Source organism: Condylura cristata, unplaced genomic scaffold (assembly GCF_000260355.1).
Source record: "Condylura cristata isolate star-nosed mole 26May11 unplaced genomic scaffold, ConCri1.0 scaffold00005, whole genome shotgun sequence".
In the NCBI taxonomy this organism is placed as follows: domain Eukaryota; kingdom Metazoa; phylum Chordata; class Mammalia; order Eulipotyphla; family Talpidae; genus Condylura; species Condylura cristata.
The window spans coordinates 23,753,430-23,781,214 of NW_004567106.1; the positions used below are offsets into that span (position 1 = coordinate 23,753,430).

Genomic DNA, 27,785 nt, shown 5'->3' on the forward strand with positions numbered 1-27,785 from the left:
ACATGGCAGGTACAGCCCACCTGGCAGAGCTTTGGGATACAAGATACACAGGCCACTGCTTCCTCCACACCCCGTTTTCATTGGATAGAGCCAGCTAGTTGGCCGCTTGTGATACAGAAGTCCCATGCAGGGAAGGATGGCCACACAGCAGAGACCAGGGTGGGGAGTGCTGGGAAGGACATAAGTCACCCACTCCAGGGACAGGTGGAAGCGGCTTGGTAGGGTGACAGTCATAGTGCACAGACTGTGCTTCTCCAGACAGGGCCTCTCCTTCAAGTGCAGGGCATCGTACCCCAGCTGGGAGCGCCCTCAGTACACACTGCTAAGGAAAGGGGTCTCAGGCCCGACTCCAGGCAAGGAGGGGCCACAGGGGTGACTAGAATACCCAAATTCGGAGTGTGCTTCTCAGTGTGGTGTTTACGTCTGTGGTGCCTCAGGTGACAGACCCCCACGTCTGCCAGAGGTGCTCGCCCGCCCTTGTGGCCTTAGCAAGTGACTCCTGAGGCCCAAACAATCGCGCTAACACATGCTGGACACAGGCGATGCAGCCTGCACCCGCCACCGCGAAGCAGGAGGCCAAGAGGCAGGCAGAGTATCTGACATAATCTTGTATTTGGAAAAGCAGTTTTTAAAAAAACACTTGAAAATACAAGGTAAGGTAACAGTGACTTATGTAAGTTTTCACCTTCTATTGCTTGGCCATTTTTACATATAAATTATTGCTTACTAGCATCGATAAATACACAGCACTGTCGTATGTACAGAGGCAGAAAGCATGAGATATGAGAGAGAAAACACTGTTAATGGCAATTCTGGTAATTCAACCAAGGTTTCATATTTACCAGCTCTTAGAATGGTGGAAAACTACAAAGTGTAGTCCCTGAGAATTAGGTAGACACCCTGATTGTGGGTTTTCTGTCTTCTAATTGTTAACGCAAGCCGACAATGTCACAGCAGCCCCAATTAATGACACGTTAAAAGGCAAGAAGGCCTTGCTTCAGGTTGTTGATTTCATCCCAGTATTTAATAACAGTGTATTACGAATACAATAAATAGGCTATGCAAATAAATATTACTCTGCTAAAAAACATTTAGTATATACAGCTTTGCTTTATACAGAAGTACTTTTCATCTAACTTTTTGGCAATTTTAAAAAACGTTTTTCCTTTACCAGTTTTCAGCACAAATGGCCCACTTGTTAATAAGCAGGCTGAAATTTTAAGGACATGTCTTTGAAGCATTTAAAAGAAACTTCACGGTAGACAACTTCAATGGGTCTGCCCTTCCCCATTTTAATGTTTTTGTCTAGTTTCTGTGCAGAGTGGATACTGTGCACGTGGAACACTGAGCTTACAGTCTGTGGTGTCTGTGAGACCTGTGACAAAGTGACAGGGCTGGGGCTGGACAGCTGCAAGAGCTCAGCTCCAGGGACCGGAAGTCACCGGCACCTTCCTCTCTGCGCAGCTTGGAGGTCAGTTTGCACTGGGGCAGCAACTTCTCCCTATGAATTTGGGGGTGGTGGTGAGATTTTACTTTCTCCTCTTGCTTCTGAAAGCAATGTGTGTTCCAGCTGACCTGTTGGTGGGCAGGAGTCTAGGGAAATGGGGTTATCCTAAGTCCAATTAGTGGTACTAGAATAAAATGAAGGTAGACCATAGTATTTATCATTACAGCTATTTGGCAACTGTACAGACTGTAATAAAAATTGAATGTAAAACACGATAGCAGTGGGAGCATCTGAAAGTGTATATAGGAGATTAAAAAAAAAATTGGGGAGGGTTGCATTTTGCCTACAGGAATGGGTCCCATGCTGACTGCTAAACAGGCCTGGTATGCTGGAATGCTGATGGACCAAAAACAGACAAGCAGGACTGCCTGAGCCTTGTGCTACGGTGAAGAGAGCGCACTTTCAAGAGATTGTGCACTACTCACTGGTGAGGTGGTATGACAGGAGATTTTCTGAATGTAGGGAGGAAGTTTACATGTCTTCTGGGCTACTTTTTTGGCCAGAACAAAACCCACTCCCAAGAGGCCTTGGCAAACATTTGGAGAGAAAAGATGGCCCAGCCTCCTGGCAGGGGAAATACTGACTGAAGGGTCACTGATAGCCCACAGTGTGTTCACTCTTGGGCAGTTCAGATTCCCTAGAAAGGGCTTTGTCTTGAGCTAAGTCTGGTTCCCACATTTCTGCCTTGAATTCTTTTACTTCGTATTTAAGTCTTCTCGAAGTTGTTGAATTTTCTTAGAACTGCTGCCTGGGAAATCTCTGGAGACAGCTGGTAAATTTCACAAAGATTTGGGGATTTTGACATTCAGAAGACAGGGATGAGAAAGCAAAATATAAACGAAACAAAATCCCTGTCTCTTGGCTGCCGAGAGCTCTGTGACTGCAGCTAGAGGCAGTGGTGGCCACTTCTGGAGCCTGCCTTCACCCACACTGTTTCAACTATATTTTGAAATGATGTGGTTTTGGTTTTGTTTGGCTGTGTACATACCTGAACTGGATGCTATGGAGAAATAGTTATCCACGAGAGCAAGTGAAATAGTTTTAGTTGGAGCAGTGCAGATCTGATGTGAAAAATATTTAAGTTGCCAAACAGAAACCTCATGTCACACCACCGTTCATAATGAGGCCGGCCAAGTGGTATCTCCTAGAACCACCGACAGCAGCTGCCAGGGGAAAAGCTGTCCCCGGCTTGGGGTTGAACAGCATGAGAGAGTCAAGTGAGTTTTCCTTGCTTCTGACTGGCTTTGCTCTCTCCCATGCCAAGCAGTCTGGGTATTTCTGAGTGGACCCATTCTGGATGGTGTTTTCTATAATATAAAAACCCGGTTAATTTTCAGGACTGAAGGTTTACATGCTGGAACAGACCGAGTCTTTGAAGTCTTCTCCCACGTGGCTCATGAGGTGAGGCAAGAACATGGCTACAAAGGTGTCAGAAAACATCATGCACCTCTCAGTAATCAGGTGTGGATGAGATAAAAAATGAAGCAATTTGGGACAGGCGTCTGAGGGATGAGCAGGCAGGTGTGGGAAGAAGGGAAGAGGGCTCACATGTGAGGGAGGTGGATGGGCCCACTCCATGAAGCCAGGCTTCTGGCTCTTGGCGACGTGGTAACTATCTAGCTGACAGGAGCACGAAGGTATCATATTATAGCCTGCAGGCTTTTTGTTCATTTGAAAGTTGAGGGAAATTGTCATCTTCTAATCGGTCCTTGAGAATAGCAAGAGGTTTAATGTATTGTAGGAGTGCCAATGAAAAAAAGGATGGGGGGGGGAGACAAATTATAGAAAGACCACTGTTTTGGTGGGGAGGTCAGCATAAATTTTTAAGGGTCCAGCATAAATCAGCCATTTGGATATTTTGGTGGTCTTCACCTGAAGAAATGGGTAATCACCTCTATATTAATACCGTGCTTTTCTCTAGGGGAGTCCTAGGGGTTTCAGACACCAAATCCACTCAGCCTCTCCAAGCTGGCTGTTCCCATTTCAGAGCATGGGCAACACAAGCCTGTCCGAGGCATGCAAAGCTCTAGGGCATCAGAGGCACAAGAACACAGACCTTTCTGGCTCTGCCACCTCAGTAAGTAGTTACTGAGTGCCAACAATGTGTCAGGCACTGTGCTTTTTTGAAAATCATATTGATCCCAGTAAGAGTTGAGAGCCTGCTTGTACCTGTAGAGAAAATCCCCAGAAATTAAATAAGTTCATTTCTTTAAAGATTACTATTTTTCCTTATTGGCAAAGCAATTTAGTCTAACTTGCTTAGTTGTAAATCAGTTGTGCAGAAATGAATTTCACCTGCAAGCATACATCAATACATGATTGTGGATGCAAAGGAATGCATGACTTGACATTTTTCTTCTGGAAATCACAGCAGGGATGCCAGCTGCTGGTCTCACTTGCTCCCTTGACACAAGCAGCTGTGGGTGATGTCGTAGTTTTTATCAACAGAGACCTCTTCTGCTCCCTGGAAATCTAGAGATGCCATCACTCTCCTTGGATGTTCAAACGAACTACTTTGACAGTCAGATAACTGTAAATTACTGACAGGCAAAGTTGAGCCCCTGGCTGCTTCACATACATGCTCTTAGCGAAATACAAGACATGTCTATTGTCTTGACACCGAACAACTCAAATTTAAAATTGGACTGGATCAACAGCAGGACCACGAGAAACCAGTCTTCTCCATTTCAAAAATGCTCCTGGCTCTTCCTCTGCCTCCGTGTGAGAGCATCATGGAGAGAGGTCTCTTCCTTCTCTGGTGACTGGCACACCTCTGAGCACGCTTTGGGTGGCTTTCCTGTATCTGTCTTGCAATCTACTGATAAAACTCAGAAACTTCTTGTCTCACAGGAAAGCACCGTGTTTGGCATTGACATTCCTGTAGCTCAAAGTGCTGCAGTTACAGGGGAGGCGAGGTGATGAAGTGGGGTGATGGGGCTCACGCTCGAGGCTCGATCCTGTGTGAGAGCTCAAACAGGGCCTGCTGGTTGTCAATCACGTACAGGTGATTAACGTAGGATTTTAACTCTTGGTGCTCTTTTGAAGACATGTCACCTCCTATTGTTTGGAGGAAAAAAGCCAGTCAATCGCATGAGAACAGTAACTGTAGCTCTAACTACCAGGCAAACCCCACTTTAAGGCGTAGAGTAAATCTAGTAGGAGACAGCCCTAAGTCAGGATTCTAGAAGGGATGTCTTTATCCTAACTGTGAAGATGCTTTCTCAGTTCAAGAGTAGATTCTTCAGGTTAGGTAATTAGGCTGGCAAGGGACTTGTTTCACAAACATTTAAATAGTGTTAATTATCTAACATTATAGAGTATGAGCAATTGCTGTCATCCCCCCTTAAGGGGATGGGAGACAACACAGGCACACAGCATGCGGCAGAGCAGCTCTGGGGCCCAGACATGGGGCTCTGGCTCCTTGGTCTGAGCTCCTGTGTCACACTCCTGGGTACAACAGCTGTCTGTTTCAGTGGCTTTTGCTGACTCATCTCTCAATCTGGACTTGTCAGAAATCATTCTAACCTATGAGTGCACAAACACATAGTAGGTTTTTCTTTTCTTTTTTCAGATTTTGTATCATCCTTTGGTGTTCTTATTTTTGGGGAAAAAAAGATAAGGAATCTATTGATTGGGTTTTACAGAAGTGAACTTCACATGTGGCTAATGGGCAAAGCAGGTTCAGAGATTGTGTGGATGGAAACATCTGGCCAGTGAAGGATGAGGCAAGGGGGTTTTCCACTCTCAAGTCCTGGCTAAAGAACCGAAGGGCCACAAGAGGTTTTAATGCACTGGGAATGCTGGTGACAAGTCTGATAAGGAACTGGATAAAGCAGCCTGGACAATGTGACTGATGGTGACATCATGTCCTTTTGCTTCTTGGAGTTTCAGGTGGGAGAAAGCATTATATGTGCTGAGTTCAGGTTGAGCAGAAGGAAGGGGCCAGCAGGAGGCTGGCAGTTTAATGTGGCTATTTTTTTTTTCTTGGTGAAAATCTGTTTTTAGTTTCTCTGACAAGTCCATTTTGTCAGGAAATAATTTAAGGTCTGTATGTCATGGTGGCTGGTCATTCTGAACCTTAACAGAAACAAGGCTTCCTGGTTTCAATAAGTAAAAGTATCAAGAGCTAAAGGTTTTACCATTCCGTTTATTTGGAAGTGACTCAAAAGTTGTATTCTCGAATACCTAACTAGGAAGTCAACAAGAGACTGCTTTTGGTTTACTAACTATTGGTTTAGAAAAAAGATTCTGCAAAGGTAATTTTGTTGTTAATAGCCAGACTTAAAAAGATGGGTATTAAACCATGAAAACTGACACCTGCATGGCATTTTATGATTTATCAGTGGCTTGATTAGCATTAACTAAATATATCCCAAATGGTGTTACTGATTTACTATACCTATATAAACTGTCAAAATGAATTTAAAGAATTCAGTCTCTACGTGGATTTTTCAAGATACATACATACAGTACACAAAGTGCCTTGATAGGTATTTAAATTTCTCCTTCACTTTGCACTCTGCAGACTCACTCTCTGCTGGTGGGAGGTTCAAGGCAGGGTCAATCGAGCCAATAGAAATTTCTGTACACACTTGTAGTGTATTTAAGCCAGTGTCCCTTGATAGTGAGACCAATGCCTCAGAATTAGTGAGCACTTAAAAAATTGAAGAGGCAAAGGAAGATGAAAGAAATATAAACTGAATACTCATCAGCAACATTATGCTTGTCCATTTTAGTGTTATCTCCATGATATTAGTGCTGTTTCTTTCATAACCGTGTAGTACTTGTGAAACAAATGAAAACTTACATAAGGACATATTAACTGGTATTAATTGATGTGAATATTTAAAAATACTTCTAATTATCGCTTTCAAACAGAAACTTTGCAGTACATATAGAAGTTCAGTTACTTTGTTAGGGGATAATATCGATAGTCAACACCAACAACAAGGACAGAAGAAATTTCTTAAAAATATGCACCAAATGGAAGCAGCCCAAATGCCCAAAAGTAGATGACTGGATTAGAAAGATGTGGTACATATATACAATGGAATATTACTCAGCAACCAAAAAGAGAAACACATGTCTTTTGCAGCAACTTGGATGGAGCTGGAAAAGATCATGCTTAGTGAGATTAGCCAGAAAGAGAAAGAAAAATACCGGATGGTTTCACTCATAGCAGGAGTATAATGGACCAATCGAGAAAATAACAAAAATAATGAACAACCAAATACCAGAGACATTCTGTGGGGGTGGAGTGGGGAATGGGATCAAAAATGGGGGGGGGGTAAGGGAGGGAAATGCATGGGACTGTGGTGGTGGCACAGGGGTGATCTGGTGATGGGAAACCCGCGGGGATTACAATCGAGATGGAAAAAAAAATGTGCAAAATGATGTAAAAATAAACTTTGTAATAAAAAAAAATATGCACCAAGATCTACTGGTATTTTCCTTAGGAGGAAGGACTTGATTTTTCTCGTTCACAAGTATATACTTCTGAATTGGTGAAAAAAAAAATTTACAGTAAGAGGATATGTTACTTTACATTTTAGTGGTCACCATTGATTTACAATTATTGAATTTAGCTTTCTATTTTTTTTTAAAGATTTATTTATTTGTGCATACAGAACTGGGGTACAGGCCAGAGGCTCGGGGATGGTGAGAGGCTTCACCAGAGACAGAGCGGGGAGCAGAACAGGCAGATCTATGTAGTACACTGCTGAGGGGAGCAGCGGGCGGGTCAGGAGAGGTCTGCCACGCCATGTCCTCCGGGGAAGGCGGGAATCGAACTCATGCGGAAGCGGCTTTAGATTTTTCAGTGCTGTGCTTTAACCCGCTGCGCCACCAGGGAGGGCCCAGCTTTCTATTTTTTTATTGTCCTTTATACCTGTAGCATCTGCACAAAGCAAAGGAAAGGGGGATAGGCCAGGAAGCTTGGTAGCTTGCATCTGAGTATAGGCATCCTCCTGCTTTTCCGAAGTTTTCTTTATGCTATTTCACTTTTAAAACTTTTATTTATTTATTTTTAAAGATTTATTTATTTATGAAGACAGAACTGGGGTACAGGTCAGAAGTTGGGGTGGTGAGAGGATTCACCAGAGACACAGAGAGGGGAGCAGAAAAGAATAGGCAGATCGACGAAGTACTTTGAGGGGAGCAGACCTTAGGAGAGGTCTGATGCGCCATGTGGTCCCCCCCCACCCCAGCTCGGGGTTGAACTCCTGCTGCAGTGGTTGCAATAGCTTCACAGTGCTGTGCTTTGACTCACTGTGCCACCTCACAGGGCCCTAGGCTATTTCACTTTTCTGAAAGACCTATATGGGTACCTGTTTTCTGTAACTATAAGAAATCCAAAGAGAATTTTGACTTTTAGGGCAAAAGGTAAAAAGTGAAAGTAGCATTCTGCAGCAGCTATGCAGCAGTTGTTTTAGAGCCATGGAGGGGGAGGAGAAGGCACCCCAGGCAGGGAGGCCCATAAGCCCTTTCCCCGAGTGACTTCATACAGCCTGTATGTTCATCACCACATTCCTGCCTTTTCTATTTGTTAACGATATTTTCGGTTTTATGTATTATTTGGTATAATTTGGTGGAAAACTTTGGTTCTGGGAACATTCACAAATTTTTCCATATAAATTATTGGTAGAGGCTTCTTTGCTTTAGGTTGATTCCAGCTTACAAGGGTTTCATAGGAACACTCTACTTTTGGATTGTGGGAACGCCTGTCATGGTGATATGAGTTAATCTCTTGAGCCTGTTTTCTAGCCTGCACCCACAGGGTTAACATTTCCTTTGCCTCTACTGATACCAGGATTCCTTTGCCCCTGTGAAAGCTCCTTGACTCCATAAAGCTGATTTCCTTCCTTCCTGCAATGTTTTAATACCATTTAAACACAGTGTAAATCACACCTGAGATTTAAAAAGGAGCAAATAGTCCTACATCTCTCAGTCACAGTGGGGAGTCTGCGAAAGTGTTCAGAGGAAGATATTTTCATTCAAGGGCAGCTCCAGAGAGGAAGTTTTTGTTGGAAAGGAGGGAAGACTCTGGAAGGCTGCTTTAGGTATACTTTCGTAAGCTAGATTCCCATTCCAGGGAGAGTCAAAGCAAGAAGGCCAAGGATGGGGTAAGCTTGAGAATGCAATGTTAATTTTGAGCTTCTGGGCAAACAAATGAGACTTTCTGGCCCACGGGTAGGACAGCTTCTGACCACGGCAGCCAGACCAGCCATAACCTTCTAGAGTCAACAGGCACTCTCTACAACTCTATACAGTGTGAACTTGCTGCCTGAGAGGATAAAAAACTGCCACATCATGTCTTCTGCATCCCAAACATGCAGTGATGAAACAAAGAGAGGATGCAGGATAGATAAACTATGCATATTCTATTTTAACTCTGCTTAAGTTATTACCACCAAATACTTATGATAGGGTCATAGACTATATCCATGTATAGTGCACTGACTTCTGCACCCAGCTTCAATTACTCACCAAGCTGGTTAGTCCTGCAGTGTCTCAGGGTTCGGACAGTGTCTGCAATCATATGCTGGAAGGCAAAACAAGAATACATCACTGGAAAGGCCACTTAGGGTGCAGCTGACGTAGAGAAGCCCGCTAAGATGTGGCGCAGTCTAACACCTCTGTGAGTAGATAGAAGAGCTATACTGGTGCTAGACCTACTTTGAACTGATGCTGTTGAGCTTGGATTACAAAAATATATTTAGCCCTTATCTGTGGTTCCCAAGCCATACATGCTAACAGAGGTCTAGGAAAACACCTACCCCCAACCCACTTGTCCAAATTTACTTATGCTTTTCACTTCAGGGGATGTTTCTGTTCTTCACGACACTTTTCTGAGGTGGCATTTTGTACTTGGGAGGCTCCTTTCTCAACCTTCTCTCTCTCTCTCTCTCTCTTTTTTTTTTGGGGGGGGGCAGGCAGGTTTACAATATACCTGAAGTTATAATTACCGTAGGACTTTTCCCTTCTACCAGCCCAGCTATCATGGAGGGCTTTGCATGCTCACACACATAGAGACTCATACATGCTTGGTGAATAGAGATAGGAATTTTCGTGGTATCTCAAATAATGACAAGAAATGAGATATTTATGAAATACAGATACTTTCAAAAACAATAGTATCTTTACAGAGACTGTTCTCTGCTTATAATTTCCTTTTTTTCCTATTGTATTCAGTATTCAATGTTGATTTATTTCCTTAAAGTGCTCATTGCCTTCCAGTTAAGAATCTGAACATAAAACTGCATTTGACAAAATCTCACCTCACACCTATGTACTTGTAACAGATTTCCAGTTCTAGCATTTTAGTTTCCATAGCAAAGGAAAGACAGAATTTAGGATGAGTCCATCTCCTATCAGAGTTCCTCTTACAGTTGCCAGAATAATTTCCAACACTGTTGTCATGTTCTAGCTCCGTACATTGTTTCATATCAAATTGTGGGCATCATCCTATTGTTCAAGAATCAACATTATTCATTACTGGGTACTTCACACCTCCCAGCTGGGTTACCAACTGCAATATCCTGGATGTACACTCTTAACATAGGATCATCTACACAGAGCAAACCTCACTGAATTGCTGCTAGAAGAATAATGTTAACATGAAACCCTGTATTTTGCTGGATTTTTTTCTACATAAAATCCAGCACAATGACAGAAACATTATATGAACGTGACCTACTTATGCAACTGCTCTCACAATTGTACTGCTAAGGTATTTCTACTTGATAGTGGAAAATTAAATAGGACAGTGATTAGAGCAGCAGCTTGTGTTGCGTTTGTAAAGGAAATGAGAACTGACTCGTGTCTGTGACTGTATTGTTGTATTTCCTTCCCCCAAATTTCCCACTATTCCCAGGACAGTTCTCTCATCATTTTAGGTCATGGGCGCCGGACTAATTTCTATCATGGGCCATTTGCGTAGCTCATGCAAGGTTCAGGACTGACTGTGGCACTGAAGCCTGAATCTTGATCCTCATCTTTAAGCAAGAGGAAGATATGGTCAAAGTGATGTTTTTAATATTCGAGGACAAAGAGAAGAAAAAGAGAAAGCATTTATTTCTCCATTATTTAACAGTGTGAAAAGGAAACATTTAGAGCTGCTGAGGCAGCACAGGGAACAATGGAAATCTTATTAGATGCAATGAGCGCTCCTGGGTCTCATCTGACTTAATGTGTTGGTCTGTATCAGCCAGATAAAGATAATACACTGAATTATCTGCTAGCTGGCTTGAGCTAATATCCATCATGAGGAATTGGCTTCTCACAAGTTAATTCATTTGGGTTCTATTGGTTCATTATTGTGAAAGATGATCCTGTTTTAGCTTAAGTGAAACCCTGTCCTTTGCTGTGAAACACTCCTTGAAAGTACGGACAGCACTGGGAAATTGTTTCTTCTCTGGCACCCAAGTATTCACAGACCTCTGTGAGGTGATTAAATTGGTTTTTGTCCTTTCAGAAAAAATTCTAACCTCGCCCAGTCTTCCCCCATGCAAGCAGGGAACCAGTATGAGGTATGCTATGTGCTCTGAGCTTCGGGGACCAGGAAGTCACAATGTACAAAGTCTACTGTCTCTAGAACTAATGTGCTAGCAAGCGTCTAACAGGCACGGGGGTGCGTGCACCGGCACAGGCGTGGCGGGCGCAGACAGCGCTGGCTGTGTGCTGCACCACTGCACTGGTCGTCACTGTGTTTGGAAAAAAGTTGTTTGAGTAACGAAAATTTTTACATAGAATGTTATTCCTGCCATTCTTAAAGATTATGAGTATATTCCCTCAGCAGTGTACTTCATTGATCTGCCTGTTCTGCTCCCCTCTCTGTCTCTGGTGAATCCTCTCACCACCCCTGCACCTCTGGCCTGTACTCCAGTTCTGTATGCATAAGTAAATAAATCTTAAAAAAAAAAAACAAAAAGATTACGAGTATAGATAGTTATTGACCTTAACAGGAGGACTGTTATTTAGACTTTCTTTGCTTCAGCTACTCAGGGTAGTCTGAAGTCTTAACACATATGAAAGCCAGACTCTAGAATACAATAGCTGGCATTGAAAAGCTTCCTCAGGATGTTGAAGAAAGCAGGGGAGACCAGAGATGCTGGTCAGAATGAAAGAGGGGAGGGATATTGGGCCCTTCCCATAGCTTGTTCTCATTTGTGCCTTATGGAATTGTTTTCTGACTTTGCTAGCACTATCTGAGGGGAAATGACACAATGCTCTAAACCAAGTCAGTGGCTCAATTGAGGCAGAAGGTCAGTCACCAGTTTGCAATAACAATAGATAACAATCAAATTATAGGAAATCAATTGTTCTTTCCTGTCCCCCTATATTAGTCATAGGGAAAGTTACCAGAACTTTCAAGAGAATTTCACTTGGAGTGACACACCTCATCCCACCTCTTTGCATATGCTCTCCCAAGCTTATTTGGTGTTCAAAACCAGCTATGTTGCCCAGAAAGTGAAGTAAAAATTGACCAAAACCTTTATACTCCTGCAACCATTTCACTGACCCCAAACACTGGAGCTTAACCTGTCAAGACCCTAGAACCTTGGTTGCATGTAGGTGCTCTGCGATTTCTAGAACATCACAGCAAAACAGAAAAATCTCTGAAGAGCAAATACAAAAGACCAACTGTTTATCTACTTCTGGTTCTGTTGATTTAACCATGGTATCTAAAATACTCTTTTTTAAAAATTTTCAGTTTTGCAATAGTATTTAAAGTAATTGCACCCCGAATCCCAAGTATTTACTGCAGTGTAAGACTTGAGAAGGTACAGACATATCCAATTAAAAAATAAGCACCATGAAGTGACCATTTTGAAATGATTATCACAGTGATGACAAGATATTCCATGGTTTCTTCCATATTCCAGGTTCTTAGGTTTTCAAGTTGTACAGAAGTTTATTACATGAGTCCTTTGCTGCCTCATCCTATGTGTGGGGAGTTAACCTGGCAGTTAGAGCAGTGTATTTTATAAGGCAAAGGTCAGATGCCAAGCCTGGTTGGGACTCATCAGTTTGTGGCACTCAACTTTCCTTCAAATACTTGATCCAGTCTCACAGGGAACCAGGGTTCAGTTCCGAAAAGAATCACACAAATCCACTACCATTACTGAGAAGGCCATTCAAAAGGCAGGATCTTTGGACAGGGGTCACTGGTATCCTCTTTAGCCATAAAGGACAGTCTAATATCTGACACCAAATTTCACCTGTCAGTCGAATCCATTCCTCTCCTAGTCAACAGTCTTTTTGAACACTCCTCAGTTCTCATAAGTATAGTCAGTCAGAAAGGCTAGGAGCAGCCCCATTGCATGACTGATTCCCTGAGAAGCTACTGGCTGAAATTTCAGAAAAGGCATTTCAGTATCTGGCAGGAAAGGACAGGTGGAGTTGTCTTATGGATGCAGAAGGCACTTTGCACTGTGCTCAGAAATGGTGCCATTGGTCTACAGATTGATAAGCCTGATCCTTCCTCACATGAGGACCCTACAAGTTCCAGATTCATATCCAAGTTGGGAGTACCTAGGGAGGGACTTATCTTCCCAGAATGAGAGCTTACCTTGGCCCTTGGTAGCAGCACACACCAAGACAGAGAGAGAACCCCTAAAAGTAGTAAAACTTAATGCCACAATTGTGAATCTGTTCTGACAGGAATCTTACAGCTTTATTTCTGGTTCAACAATATACATTCAACTATTGATATTATCTAATGAAGTTTCATATTCAAAAATGAAAGGCCAATTTCCATATTTGGTTTGCAAGCCTTGCTAACACACTGACATTGGAATATACTTTATTGACAATGTACAACATGCAGTAACCCATGACAACCCCATGCATTCAAGGAGGAAAGTACTTAAACCATTTGTTTCCTGATGCAGCAACAAAAAGCACACATTTTCCTTCTATTGGGGAATAGGAGAAATAATAGAATTTACATACCAGCTTTTCAAAATTGACAAGATTATCCAAGAATGTTTTATTTCCTTCATGAATAAATGTTACATCTGAAAATTAAAAACAAAAAAAATATGTAAACAAGGAATGGATTATGACATGGGGTTAAAGAGATTTGGATAAAATGCAACTTATTAATTTTTCCAAAACATTGTGAATTATTCTATGCATTTGACAAAGCAATTTGAATTTGAATCTCTATGGTATTTGATGTGAAAGGGTATAATTTATATATGTATGTGTGGAGAAAACACTGTAACATTAATGCAAGTGTGTGCTTTGCACTTACCACAAAGTGTTTTTCTTCCTGTTTACTATAAACTAATGCTATTCCAGGACTTAATTGGTTTATTCTGTTTTTAGGCCAGAACACTGAGCAGAAGACAACTGAATAATGGGAAACAGCAGCATTTTGATACTTATGTATTTGCTTTTTACCAATCCCTAGCAAAGTGTATGAGGTCTACTTTGCTTAAAATGTGAAGATTTAGATGTTTAAATTTAGATATTTGGTGTTTAAAGTCAATGCCTGATTGTATATCGAAAATGAGTGAGGAAACGGGCAGGTTTGAAGACGGCAAGATTCCTGGTTCTATTTGATCAGTAGAAAGGAAGCACTATTGGTGAAAATAACTTAAGTAGGATGCAGGTATAGTTTTAGGTAGGAAGAAGACCTTGTATTTAAAGTGACAAAAGACATTCAAATAAAATTTCCTTTTGGCTGTTGTAACAGGAGTACCCTCAAGATAGGGAGTTGGTTATAATAAATACAGCAGTTAAGCTGTAAAGGTGGATGACTGATGAGAACTCAGATTACAGAGTCAATGAACATCAGATACTCCTCACAGACAAGAATCACAACACAAAATGTGTTCCAGTTTAATGAGGATGTTTATCACAGATATGGAAGATAAACCAAATTAAAATAATTTTCAAAAGTGTTAAAATAACCTGATAGAAGAGAAAGTAAAAAAAATAGCTTGTTTCCTTGAAATACGAAGGGAAATATTTGCATTTGATGAAGTCTTTAATTCTGCTGATCTCAACGGGTCAACTGGAAGACAGGTGCAGCAGAATTCAAACACTGCACTGCCAAGCTTTGACTGCACACCAGGGGGCGCCACCCATCACATAGTTACTGGAGACACAGACCTCGCTTTCCCCAAGCAAATCTCATACACAGTTTCCCACAAGGACTACAACAGTTTTGTGAGCTTTTTAAAAACTGATGTCCTAGCAGGAAAACAATTCACAATTAATTACACAGTTGTATGAATAACTGGTTATTTAAGTAGCTTTTATGATTTTGCTTTTAGTAAATTGCAAGTTTTCATTCTTTGATAATATTTAGAAAAGAATGGTGAACACAATTAGCTTTTACCTTTTTTGCACAGCAAATAAAACCCCATGTGCTCTCTGTCTACATTAAACACCACCTAAAAGCCTACCCTAACTCCTTGAGAATTCAGATTATAAATTTTGTTTCAGTCACTCGGCCCATTTCACTAGTGTTAAAGAGCTTGCCATCCTCTTCCTCAATTTGCAAGGATTACAATGAAGATGCTGATAATGACAGCTTACATTTATGAATAACAGTAGACATTGCATGCAATTGTTTGATCCTCACAAAAGACTATATATGTATATAAAGAGACTATATATGCATATACACACATCTATATCTATGTATAGATAACGTGTCCATATCTATATATCTGTATGTATATATCTATATATCTATATATATCTATCTAGCTCTAGCTCTAGCTCTATCTCTGTATCTATATATGGTTAAAAACTTCAGAGAGAGAAGAACATACAGCTTGGTCCATATCATAGTGTGGCTAGTCAGAACCAGGGCTCAAGCCCAGGAGCAAGTTTCACCACTGTGCAATTCTGGTACCTCAAGTTGGAAGGACGTGGAACCCGGTGGGCATTTGTTACAACCCATTAGAGTCAACTGGTTAATTTATAGCATATTTGGTGCCCCTGTAATTTTTAAGTGATACCCTTAATCTGTTCCTTCTAGCCTTAGATCTCTCCTTTTCCTGGTGATTTCACTTAATCTCGATTCTCAGAGACTTGTCTAGGTCCGCAGAGGCAAGTACAGGCACCAGGATAAGCTGGGAGGGAATCTAATCCAAAAGAAGGGGGTTCAAGAGGCTGGCAGTTTTACTGCAGCTGACTGGCAGGTGTGTGATAATGATTAAGTGACAATGAGTGATAGAAATAGGCGGCTAAAATTAAGGGCCTCTGAAATTAAGTCATAGGTTGTGAAGTAGTTTCAGGGTACCCACCAGGCTCAGTGTGGCAAATGAGCACCTGACAGACCCATTTCAGCTGGAGATACCTGAGCACACTCCAATCACCTGACATAGCATAACTGCTGGATGTGTATTTGAAGATATGGCAAGTGAATAAGGAGGAAGAAACTTACAAGTACTCTAACACTGCTTTTATTTAAATATGCCCACAAATCTGCAACATAATCTCCACTCTAAGATATAATACCCAACCTGCCAGAAGGAAGTCAGTTTATTTTCAGGCACCTGTCTGAGGGATTACCACCTCCAAAACTACTGCGAAAAAAGAGACTCTTCAGCTGCTTCTGACCTTTAGCTCAGCTGGATCCCTTCCAGCACTTTCTTAGGGTTTCCTGTTGTCACGCCCTTGAACTGGGTTCCACATCACAAATCAAGAGTAAAAACATACAACTAGGAAGCAGAAAAACTGACAGCCAGAAGGATGCTCAGGTTGTGTGCTGACTTGATCTGCATCTTTAATGGGAACTGACTATCTCAAAACATGAAACATGAGAAGTCAAATCTTTCTTAACACCCAAGGCATTCAATTTGGTTCTCTTTCTCTGGCTAACAAGACATGAAATGGGGGGTAAAGAAGAGTTTTTGATAAAATGTTGACTGTCTAAAGTAGTTTTGGGAAACTTTTAAAGTAATTTTGCAGTTACAAAACCTAAGAATGTTTCTTGTTTTCCCCCAAATTTCTCATCTCAGGCAGGATGTATTTAAAATTTCTTTAATCTTACTTCCCTTGAAAATTATTTTGGACAAAAAAAAAAAAGGGTGACTTTAACTACAACAGAGTACTAATGATGTTTATTTCCATGATGTCAAAAATTAAAATAAAGGAAAATTAAGTGCTTAAACTCAAGAAGCTTTCTAATGAAAAAACAACTTTAATTTACTAGAGCAAATGAGTGAATGTACTTTCAGTAGAAAAAAAGGGAAATTTGTTTTGCTGCCAACAAAGAGGTCTAGATAAATTCAACAGAGCAGAAAATTGCATCCAAGCTAAGATGTAAGTGTGAGACACTTGATTGCATTAAATAATTTTGGGGGGAAATGGCTGGTATATATCAGAAAGCTATGCTCATATCTAATTAGGTTCAAGGGACACTGTCAAGTAATTTCTCATTACCTTAAAATATTTTTGTTTCAAAAATTTACCTAAAATAAATTTCTTCCTCAGACCTGTCCTCATTTTCTTCTTGTGACTAAATGATTCCAAGAGTTACTTCCCACCTGTCACCCTCACTGCCTAGTTGAAGGTGTTTCATTTTGCAAATAAAAATAATAAGCCTGAATAAACTTATCTTAAAACAAATACTAAATAATATGAAAACTCAAATGAACTTTAAAGTTGTTATTTTGCCATTACAATCTATCTTTATTTATCCACTTATATTTAACAGATTTTTTTTTCAACTTGAATGAAACATTCTGTGTTTCTCAGTTATCCTGGTATATTTTTGTTTCATAGATACTCTTGCTTTATTCTAGATGAAGACAAATGAGTAGCTGCAGGGATACATAAAAACTCACAATAATTTTCTGAGTTTTAGTCCTTAGAGTAGCTGAAGAGGTTGTCAGCTTTGCCAGTCGGGCTGGCAATGAAGACAGACAGAGGAGAAATACAGACAGGTGGACCAGCAGTCAAGTTCCCAAGTAACTCATGTCTAGGATCACATTTCTGGATCCAGCCTCTGGGGTCTGATCTAGCAGAAGTTACAAGCCTCTGAAGGGTAGCAGCCAGATGAATTATTAGTGCTATAAAATCCCTCTGAAGGAATGAAAACATGACCAAGAAAATTGCCCAAATCCCCTTTCCATAGAAAGCACATGGATAGGCTATACACTGAATATCAGAAGCACACGCCAAATTATAAAGAATGACTTTCCCATTCATCCCCTTCATTTGAAAGAGACCACTGAGATTTCACTAGCAGGTTTCATGGTGAATTATTTGGTGGTCTACAAAAGAAAAGTTAGTGGAATAACTGGCAGTTGTCAAAGACTATCCTAATTAGATTCCCTTTCTAGAAAGAAGAAAGTACACTCTCTACCAAAGTACTCTGTGGAGTATATTGCTTGTGTTGATCAAAGGTATTTCTTACACAAGATTCAACTGGGGCTATGTTTCTGAAACTTAGATGGCAAAGATGGAATGTGATTGATCATACTTGGGTATGTGCCAGAACAACTAACTTATTTTTAGTTAATTAATTGGATTATAGACTCAAAGAAAATAAGGCAGCACTTAAAGTACAATAAAAACACAAAGTTTCTAATACCAAGTTTTGTGAATCAAGAGCTTTAAGTCTGTTCAAGTAAAATTAAATATCTCTGAAGACACTGAGCAGGTGAAAAACAATTACCACCAAATATAGTTTGGTCTGGATGTCAAAATTACTTAAGTACACTAGGCATCCTTTTCTTGCCCTCAATAGAGAGGGCAATACATTTCTGGGAGACAGAATTATGTAGCACTTACCTTTAAGCAATAAGGGCATGAAAGGGATTTTTGGTGGCTTCATCTTTTTGAAAGCATCTCTGTAGGCCTTGTGGTTCAGGGAAGGATCCTGCCAAGCCAAGCAGATTATAAAGAGAATGAGAAATCAATGTGCTATAGAAACAAGTCTAAAATTCACTTCTGCTATACAGTTTGAACCGGTATAGAGGGTCTTCCTAAGAATGCAGTTGATAAAGGTTACCTAGGAGAATTAACTCATTAAATTGGGGCAGGAAACTTAGGCACTGAATGAAAGTCAAATTATTGGTTTACAATAAAAGGAAATGACTGTGAAAGCCAGGCACCTTCGGATTGTCCTATTATTTTCTTCAAAGAGTTTTTTAGTACAGTTTCTTCTGCATAATTTTCAATTTGAGGTAGCCCCAACACCTTTCATTAGGTGTACAGCAAACAATAGTCCTCATAATGCACAGACAATGCAGAAAAAAACAATGAAGTCTGGTTTATTATGCTCTGAGAAGAAGCGATACATTTTCGTATCTAAACCTAAGAAATTGTAGAAAGAAGAAATAATAATACATAAGACACTGATTATAAACTAAAATTATGGTGATTAAACAGTGATTTGAGATGGACTAAAATATCTGCCTTCTGAAAGTCATACCAAAGTACCAATCTCACCACTCCTACCATGGAAAGGAAGTAGCAGGGGTATGCTTCACTTCAAGAGAAGCAAAGTTACTCTTCTTGTCCAGGTGAACTAGGTTAAGGTCCCTGACATGGTGGAGTGCAGACAGTGACCACTCAGATCTAGGGGGAAATTCTACACTAGCAGTTAATTTGAAGAGCAAGTCCCTTTAGGTTCAGCTACTTACTGTTAAGCTTTCAAGTTCAGAGAAAAGTTTCTTAAATTTCCCAGGGATTTTCTGTAAACAAACAAACAAAAGCAAAAAGGAAAGGTCAAAGCAGTCAGTTATTTTGAGAGGCCATGGGAGTTTCCATTAAGTTGTGCTTACATGCGTCACATTTCTGATCATAAATACTTCAATCGTCTTGTTCCGCCCTGATTGCTTCTCATCATGCAATTTCCATCACCCCTTAATGTGACATTTGTTAGGAATGTTGCTAAAAACAGTTAAAATAAATATCAGCCACATGATTCCAGAATCTAGCTGGTTAGGCTTTCCACACACTGGTGATTATTCAATAAACACTTGGATGTCAGTTCCATGTCCCAGCTTTGACGAATGCTCTCATTTTCTTATACTCTTGCTAAATGAGAAGTAATAATGTTGCCTGACATTTTGGGGGGCACAAATGATGTAATTATGTTTCACAGCAGAGGGCTAAATAATGAAAGGTGGTGAAGCCCTAAATGATGAGGTCTGCTCTTTAATGGGTAGAAACACTGAACTGTAAAGATCACCCACACCGACAGGTGGCATGTAAAATGACAGAAGACAGACATATATGGCATCCTACCAAGGGAAAATTCAGGACCATGGAAACAGGACCCAGAATTTTCTAGCCTGCCTTTTACATGGCTAAGTTAAGCCTTTTGTAATGATATAGCAATTAGTTATGTGAATTTGGAGCCTGACCCTTGCTCCTTTCTAGTTGTATGATTTTGTATGAGACCCAAGCTCTCTGATCCATATGGAGACAACTCAGGAGAAGTATGCAGTCCACGGCTGGTGCTTAAAAAATCCCGGCTATTGGACCCTCCTTGGTGGCGCAGCGGGTTAAAGCACAGCACTAAGAAGCTAAAGCCACTTCCGCATGAGTTCGATCCCCGCCTGCCCCGGAGGTGACCACATGGGGAGGTGGACCTCTCCTGGCCCGCCCGCTGCTCCCCTCAGCAGTGTACTTCGTTGATCTGCCTGTTCTGCTCCCCACTCTGTCTCTGGCGAATCCTCTCACCCTCCGCATCTCTGGCCTGTACCCCAGTTCTGTATGAATAAATAAATCTTAAAAAAAAAAAAAATCCCGGCTATTAACACAAATGGTAATAGTGTTAGTGAGAAGTGAGAAGACTTTTGTGGAGTTTTCTTTTTCCAAAACGAATAAAAAGGATAAGACAAGCTCCACAATCACTAGATTTTTAAATTACTTAGCAACAGATTTTCAGTCTGACCGTTTGGAGTTTGGACCCAATTAATTGCAGCAAATAGAAAGTTCATTCCATTTGGAAACAGTCTTATCTACCACACTCATGTTAATATGTGAAAGACAAAACTGAATGAAAAAAGATAAAACATAGATATCTGCTACTGATGCCTATGTGTTCTGAGCTGCATATGTCAGATTGTTGGGCATCACAAATAAATTTCCCAGGGGCATCTCAAACTCAATACAGCCAAAGCTGAACCAATCTACTTGAGGGGTCAGTCACAGACCAAATCTGGCTTATCATCTACTTTAAAAAAAAATTTATTTATTTATGCATACAAGAACTGTTGTAGGCCAAAGGTGTGAGCTGGTGTGGGGAAGTGTGAGAAGATTCACCAGAGAGCGTGGGGAGCAGAACGGGAGGATCTACTGAAATACACTGCTTAGGGGAGCAGGGGGTGAGACAGGAGAGGTTGCTGCACCATGTGGGGGTCAGCTCCCTGGTGGGGATAGAACTCATGCTACAGTGGCTGGCGATAGCTTCATCATGCTGAGACTTTAACCACTGTACCACCAGGGAGGCCCACTATCTGCTTTTGTAAATAAAAGTTTTATTGGAATACAGTCATGCCCATCCACTGATATATTAACGATGGCAGCTCTTGCAGTGGCAGAGTTGAGGCACAGCTTACATATGGTTAGACTGCGCAAACCTAAACTTACATATTTATTACCTGGTCCTTTACACAAAACATTTGCTGACCTCTGCACCAGTTCCTCAGACCTACTTCTTTTCCTGTATCACCTATTTGGGGCAGTGTGATCATTTACCACCAGGCCTAGCTATCCTGTGTTTCCCTCTACCTGGGATACACACCCCAAAACTCCCAAGCAGTGCCTGGGCGCAACCTCCAAAAAAGGCTGTATAGCGCAGGGCTTTTCTTCAGTCAGCTAAGCTACTCCGAGGCAGGAAGTGTCTTTGCACTTGTTCCTGTGGTCAAGTGTTCAAGGTGACCTTCGTCAGTGCACAGTCTGCTCTTAAATCGCTTGGCTGCACTGATACAGTGCCCTGCATGCAGCAGGTGTTAATGTGCACACAAAAATGCATGCTGCTTGAAGTGAATTATTTCTCCTCCTAAGTTCTGCAAATCAGACCTTCTCTCTAGGTTTATTCAAATTCCTCTCTCCCCTGGCCCTTGTTAGCCATCTGTTTTCTCCTTGCTCTGATCGATTGTGGCATTTGTTGTCCATTCTTTAAATATTCTGATGTGCATGCGTATCTTGTTTGTTTAACCAGAGTAGGCAGGTCTTTCATTTCTTTTGAATCCTTTTTCAAGAAGCACACTGACCCTGACCCTCAGGTCACCACTGTGCATTCCATCAGAGTATGGCCCCTGACTCAAAGAAAGTGAATCTGTAAGTTGCCCTGAGACCTATGCTGAAATATAAAGTAAAACAAAACTATCAATGATGAAGAAATGGAGCCGTGACAGGAGGTAAGCCTAGGAGGCCTGGAGAGAGGCTAAGGTGGCCAGCAGTGACTAGGTGACAGCCATAGGGGAGACTCGATGATTACAGAAAGGATGGGGGTGGGGGTGGGGACCCGAGGAAGTCAGTCAATCCATAGGGAAAGGAGAGTCAAAGAATAAAAGCCCAAGGAAACAAGGTGACGGGACCCTGGGAGAGGCAGAGAGCTCTACACTTGTGTCTGATGAAACTGCGGGACACTTCAGTTTCAGTTTTCCACATATAGACCTCAAGAGTCCATGTCTCAGAACTTGTGCTAACTTGAGAGGACCTCTCCATCTGGAAGCCCAGCAAGCCTTCATCACACTGTAGAGGGAGAGCCAGGATTTGGGAGGCCTGAAGCTTGTGATCTTTTGCAGGCTCTCTTAGAAACAGAACTTAAAACAACTACTTAGTAAATTTTACCATGATACACATTATCTGTGTGAATATGCTGCTAGGGAGGCCTTGCTGTAAGAGGTCCGGAGTTTGAATTCCTTAGCATCATATTGGATCTACTTCTGGACACATGTCAGCACACAAGTGAGCTTTTAAGAGGAACCACATAGAACTGTAGCCAGATATCACAAGAGCTGAGCAGATTATTTCTAACTGGGGAGTATTTTACAAATTTTCTCTCTTCTGTATATACTGAAGAACTGCGTTGAAGATCATTTGATCAGAATAGCTCCTACCGATTTAACACATTAATTAATTTAGTACGTATCCCATTTAAATAAACTTACTTTAAATACATGTTTCCTTTTGGAAGAGTTCCCTTTAGTTTCGTTTATACCCCCCACCCCCACCCCATGCAGGAGGACCCTCAAGGCTCACCTCCCAAGTTTGTGACAGTCGGCTCACAGAGGCAGTGTTGAGACCCATCACAATAGCAAAGAAGGAATTCAGGTTTCTCTGGGCTTTGCAGCTATGGAATAAAAGAAAGCAGAAGGCCCTTGAGGCAGCAGCCTTTCCCCAGAGAAGCACAACAGATAAAGCTGAAAAGACTCCAGGTCACGGAGTTCCATCTCTAGGGAGGGCTGAGCTCTATTTTCCAGCCTACACCTCCCTGCCCCCCCACCCCGGTGAGAGGGTGGTGTCCCCTTCACTGTTCCTAGCAAAGGAACCCAAATATTCCATTTCCTCCTTACCTTAGGGAATGGAGTTGTGCTCTTGCTTTCCTTTGGACATTTTAAAAGATTCAAATCCTTTTTAGTCTGTTCTGTTTGCATTTACAGTTTCAACTGAAAACTCTCTTGAATTCATGCTTCTTTACATACACTACATCTCATGAATAACATTCCTCTCACCCACCCCTTTAGTTACTATATTAAGTCTATATTTAAAATGTGGGGTATATTATAAGGCTACGGTCTCACATTTCTCACTGAAAGAAGAAAAGAAATGCAAAGCAAAGTGTGAAGCTCCGTTCATTCTGTAGGGCCGTCTGTTCTGTGCAGCACTAATCATCTTCTCTAATTATGAGGTCAAACTTCCACTAATTTTCAGAGTTGGTTGGTGGGGCAGGGTAGAACAGAGGGAGTCTGGGCTTCCAGGTCAGATAAAACAGTCTGAGAATTCCAGATACTCCTTTATCTGGGGCACATTAGAAAACTTCTGAGGCAGGTTTTAAAATGAAGAAATTACCATAACTTGATAATTAAATACAAACGCTCTTAGCAGTAAACCGGTATGTAGTGTATGTTACTTTAGCTTCTTTTGAATGCTGTCTCTTCCATAGGGTGTCTACCAATGTCTCAAGTGGAATTTGGGAAAGGTGTCTATAACTCTGTATTCTGCTTTTGTAGTTACACACCATATTATAGAGTGTGTAATGAATTCATCACTAGTATTATTAATGGCTATATAACATTTCATCAAAGCCTATTCCATAACTTGTTTACTTTCTCTCCTACTGTTGACATTTATTTTCAATTCCCTCAAGATTTATAGAGTACTGCAAGGCTGTCTGTTTCACATAACATTAATCATCTCCTTTTATTATGAGGTCAAAATTCCTCGTTTTCAAAGTTGGTTGATGGGGCAGGATGAATACCTTTGCATATAAAAAATTTACTGTATTTATAATGATTTTTAAAATTAAGTTAGACTTCCAGCTATTACATGATTGGTCACAAGCTATTATGTATTCAATGGCTTTTGGTATGTAGTAAAAATTTCTGTCCCCTGAAACTATACTGATATCCAGTTACACAGGGAGTATGTAAGAACATCTATTTCAGAATCAGGAAAATGGTTTGGGCTGTTAAGAGAAGTAGTAGACAAAGCTGGTTGTGCGCTGTCCTGCTTGCCCTGGCTGGTCCTTGAGCCAGCCTCCTGGATGGAACAGTGCACATATCCAGCTGGGCCTGGGCTCTGAGGCAGTGAGGTTTTGGCCTGAAAACTGAAAAGGTGATGCTACCTTCATGTCTAGTGTCCAAAATATCTGGCACACACACAAGTCTGGCTGAATCGCCACAGGGCAGGATTCATCCCTCCCACAGTCTTCCTGTTCAGCTTTGGACTCTGCCTTAAGATCCCATAACTCAGTTGGCTCCTTCTTTTGGTTTCTGCAGCTTTCTCCTGGGTGGACCCTGTTTCACATATTCTAAGATTAAAATGAAACAAGATCTTTCTACCTGTTTCTGAGAGTCATTGCTGTCTAAAAGCACCGTTCTTGTAGCTCTACTTATCTTTGCCATTCATTCCCTCTCATTTTTTACCCTTTCTGTCTCAAAACAGCCCTTGAAAGTTGGCACAGTGCAACCAGCTTGAATGCACCCCGCCCTGTGCTGTATTTATTTGAAGTGCTAGGCTCCTCTGCTGAGGCCCAGCATCAGTAAAAGCAGCTCATTCCCGCCAGAAGCACTTTGGCTGCTGCTCTCTTTCTCCCAGGTGTTCTCACAGTCCCACAAGATGTAGGCCCACTTAGTTCTGATACCCCCCCACTGGTCATTAGGGTCCTGAAGGTTAGTGTGTATGTCTATTTCACTTTTACATTCTGTCCATTACCCAAATTAAAGTGATTCAGATAGCATTTGCTGGATTTGAAAACCATACTTTTTGGGAAATGGCTTTACTATTTTTCTTCACTATAAGAAGGTTTATTGTTTTCATGCTGAATCATTTATATGGAATCTTATGTATGACTCTCATCTTTTAAAAGCTCCCTATAAATAATTCTTTTGGCTTATATTTCTTTTTTAGAGTTTATCCTTTATACTTAAAAAAAAAAAAACAACCCATACATATATAACTAACATCTGAACCTATAAACAGCAAAAAGAAATTAATATAGACATGGTTTGTCTAGAAGACAAATCAATACAGTATATAAATTGGATACCATTCTGGTCTGGAATCCTCTGTCATCGAGGTTCATTCATTCCACTATAGGAGCAGACATCTGATACTAAATATTCTGGTTTAGCAAACAGTCCTTTGTCTATGTGAGAAAATAAAACCCACTCAAACCACAGAGGTGGGGGAGGGGATGGTGAGAAGGAAAGGAACATGAATATGCAAATAGGATGCCTTAGGCAGGGAATACACTTCGTGATCATGGAAATTACTGTTTTCCCTTGGTTATTCCTACTAGTGTGATTATAACGAATTTAACTCTATGTTTCTTTTGGCATTCTACTCCAGGATCTGGGGGTAGAGACCAGTATAGTAAATAATTCAAGAGTACGGAGCTACATGGAGAAGATGTGAATATATTTTATTTCCCTGAGGAGAGACAGAATCTTATGCTAGGAACTGAGCTATGTGGTGTGTCATTTTACTTCTCAGGATATTAATATTCACTTCTTTAAAAAACCAGATTTATATGAAACTTTTTGATCCAATGAGCTTCACTTTTAAGAATTTCATAGGTTCTTATGAAATACACTGACAAAAAAAAAAAAAAAGAAGAGTCTCTTCCATAAAAAGTCCAAGATTTAAGCATATCAGTTCTTTATCTGCTTTCTCAACCCCACCAAATGCCAACTTATTTCTTGCCTTAGGAAACAAAACACCCTGCTTCTGGGTTTCCTCACCTACAGTTGAGTCTAGATCAGCCTTCGTGAGGTGCAAGCATGACCCCACTGGTCTTCTGCACAAAATAATGTAAAAATAAACTATTAGATATATATATAAAAAAAATCCCCAGTTTTCATTCTTGTAGGTGATTAAAGAATGGCAAATTTTCTTGTAAGCTGCAGGCGTACAAGAAAGCTACTGACTTTGTAACTGGCCCAAGCTCTTTAATCTGAAGTTCAACAACCTTTCTAACAAGGTCCCAGATTCCTTTGCATGTCCACCTCCCACAAATCCCCCTTCACACTGGCCACATTATAGGAGGTTCCTTTTCCTGAGCACATGTTCTGTGGTTTGATGTCCAATAAGAACATATTTTTGAATTTTTACCCATCATACCTATCCGGAACTCAAATACTGCCACAAATGTTTCTCCTCTCTCAAATGCCTATTCTCTTCTAATTCTCCTTTCCCACATCCATAACATGTGCACTTTGCTACTTCTGAAGCTACCGACAGAACTTCACCTCATGGCAAGGCACTGCTCTATTTCTGAAGAGCTGTAGTGCTCCCTTCCCACAACTGAGTATAAACTCCTCGAAGGCAGGGGTTTGGTGTAGGCCTCAGTGAAGGCACTTCCCGAGAGTACCTTGCAAAAACCTTCACATGAGTGAACAATATTTATTTCCTGAATATATTACACTAGCATGTACTTGAAAACTACTTTGAAAGATAAGATGAAATAAAATGGGAAGACTGGCAGGAAGAAGCAAGTGGGAAGGACTTTAATTCATGCTGCCTGCTTCTGTTGGGAAACAGTGCCAAAAGCAGGCTAAGGATACAAATCTGGTATTTTATGAGCTGCTTCCAGCAAGTTACTAAAATGTCATTCAACCAACATAACTGAGTCACTGCCATTTACCGAATTGCATGCCAGGCATCCAAGAAACAATGACTGATTAGAAACATCCCTGTCCTCTGGAGGCTAGTGAAGGAGCCCTTTATAAATGGGTGAGTTTAACAAATATAATAAAGAAATTTAAAAAATGAAATAATCATGTTGGGGGTGTTTAGGCGGTGGTGAGTAGCAAACTGCATTTGACAGTCAGGGATAGTTTCGGGAAAAAAGCAAAATTTGATCTAGGTGTTAAAGAACAACAGCAATTGTTCTAAGAATGCTGAATGTAGAAGTAGCCACACCTAGCTCAAAACACTCATCCAGACTTGGAGGGCAGTGTGTCAAGAACAGGCCTCCACAAGATGTTCAGAACATGCTTTCTCCCAAGGTAAATCATCTTGCCATGTGCATTAATTGAGTTGAACTTAGGTGAGACCCTGCAGCTTACAAGAAAATTTGGCACTCTTTAATCACCTACAAGAATGAAAACTGGGGGATATATATATATATGTATACATACACGCACACACACACATATACGTATATATATGTATATACACACGCATGTATACATATATACGTATATACACATATATGTATACACATATACACATACATATATGTATATACATATATGTATATACATATATGTGTATATACATATATATGTATATATATATAATAGTTTATTTTTACATTATTTTGTACTTTTTTTTCACCTCAGTTGTAATCCCCGTGGGTTTCCCATCACCAAATCACCCATGTGCCATCACCATAGTCCAGTGCACTTCCCTCTCCCTACCATTTTTTATCCCATTCCCCACTCCACCCTCACAAAATGTCTCTGGTATATGGCTATTCATTATTTTTATTATTTTCTTGCCTGGTCCAATATAAAAACTGGGGGATTTTACCTCAAATGTGATATTTTACAATCATCCTTCTTTTGTGGAAACTAATGTTATGGGTGGGCAGGCATCTAATTACAGAGAATCAGGTCTTCATCAC

At 40.8% G+C, this 27,785-nt stretch overlaps 1 protein-coding gene across 1 annotated transcript in view; it reads right to left on the minus strand.

Annotated features, from left to right (window-relative positions):
* Positions 1-599: 599 nt before the first annotated feature.
* The window catches only part of RAPGEF5 (Rap guanine nucleotide exchange factor (GEF) 5), a 155,243-nt gene continuing 128,057 nt past the window's right edge, over positions 600-27,785 (minus strand). Inside the window, exons 19-24 of the mRNA XM_012721031.1 lie at positions 22,697-22,787; positions 19,120-19,170; positions 18,266-18,353; positions 13,460-13,524; positions 8,993-9,047; positions 600-4,564 (exon numbers count right to left, since the gene is read on the minus strand). Coding sequence (XP_012576485.1) covers positions 4,446-4,564; positions 8,993-9,047; positions 13,460-13,524; positions 18,266-18,353; positions 19,120-19,170; positions 22,697-22,787 — 469 coding nt within the window. The 3' untranslated portion in view covers positions 600-4,445. The remainder of the gene's footprint in view (positions 4,565-8,992; positions 9,048-13,459; positions 13,525-18,265; positions 18,354-19,119; positions 19,171-22,696; positions 22,788-27,785) is intronic.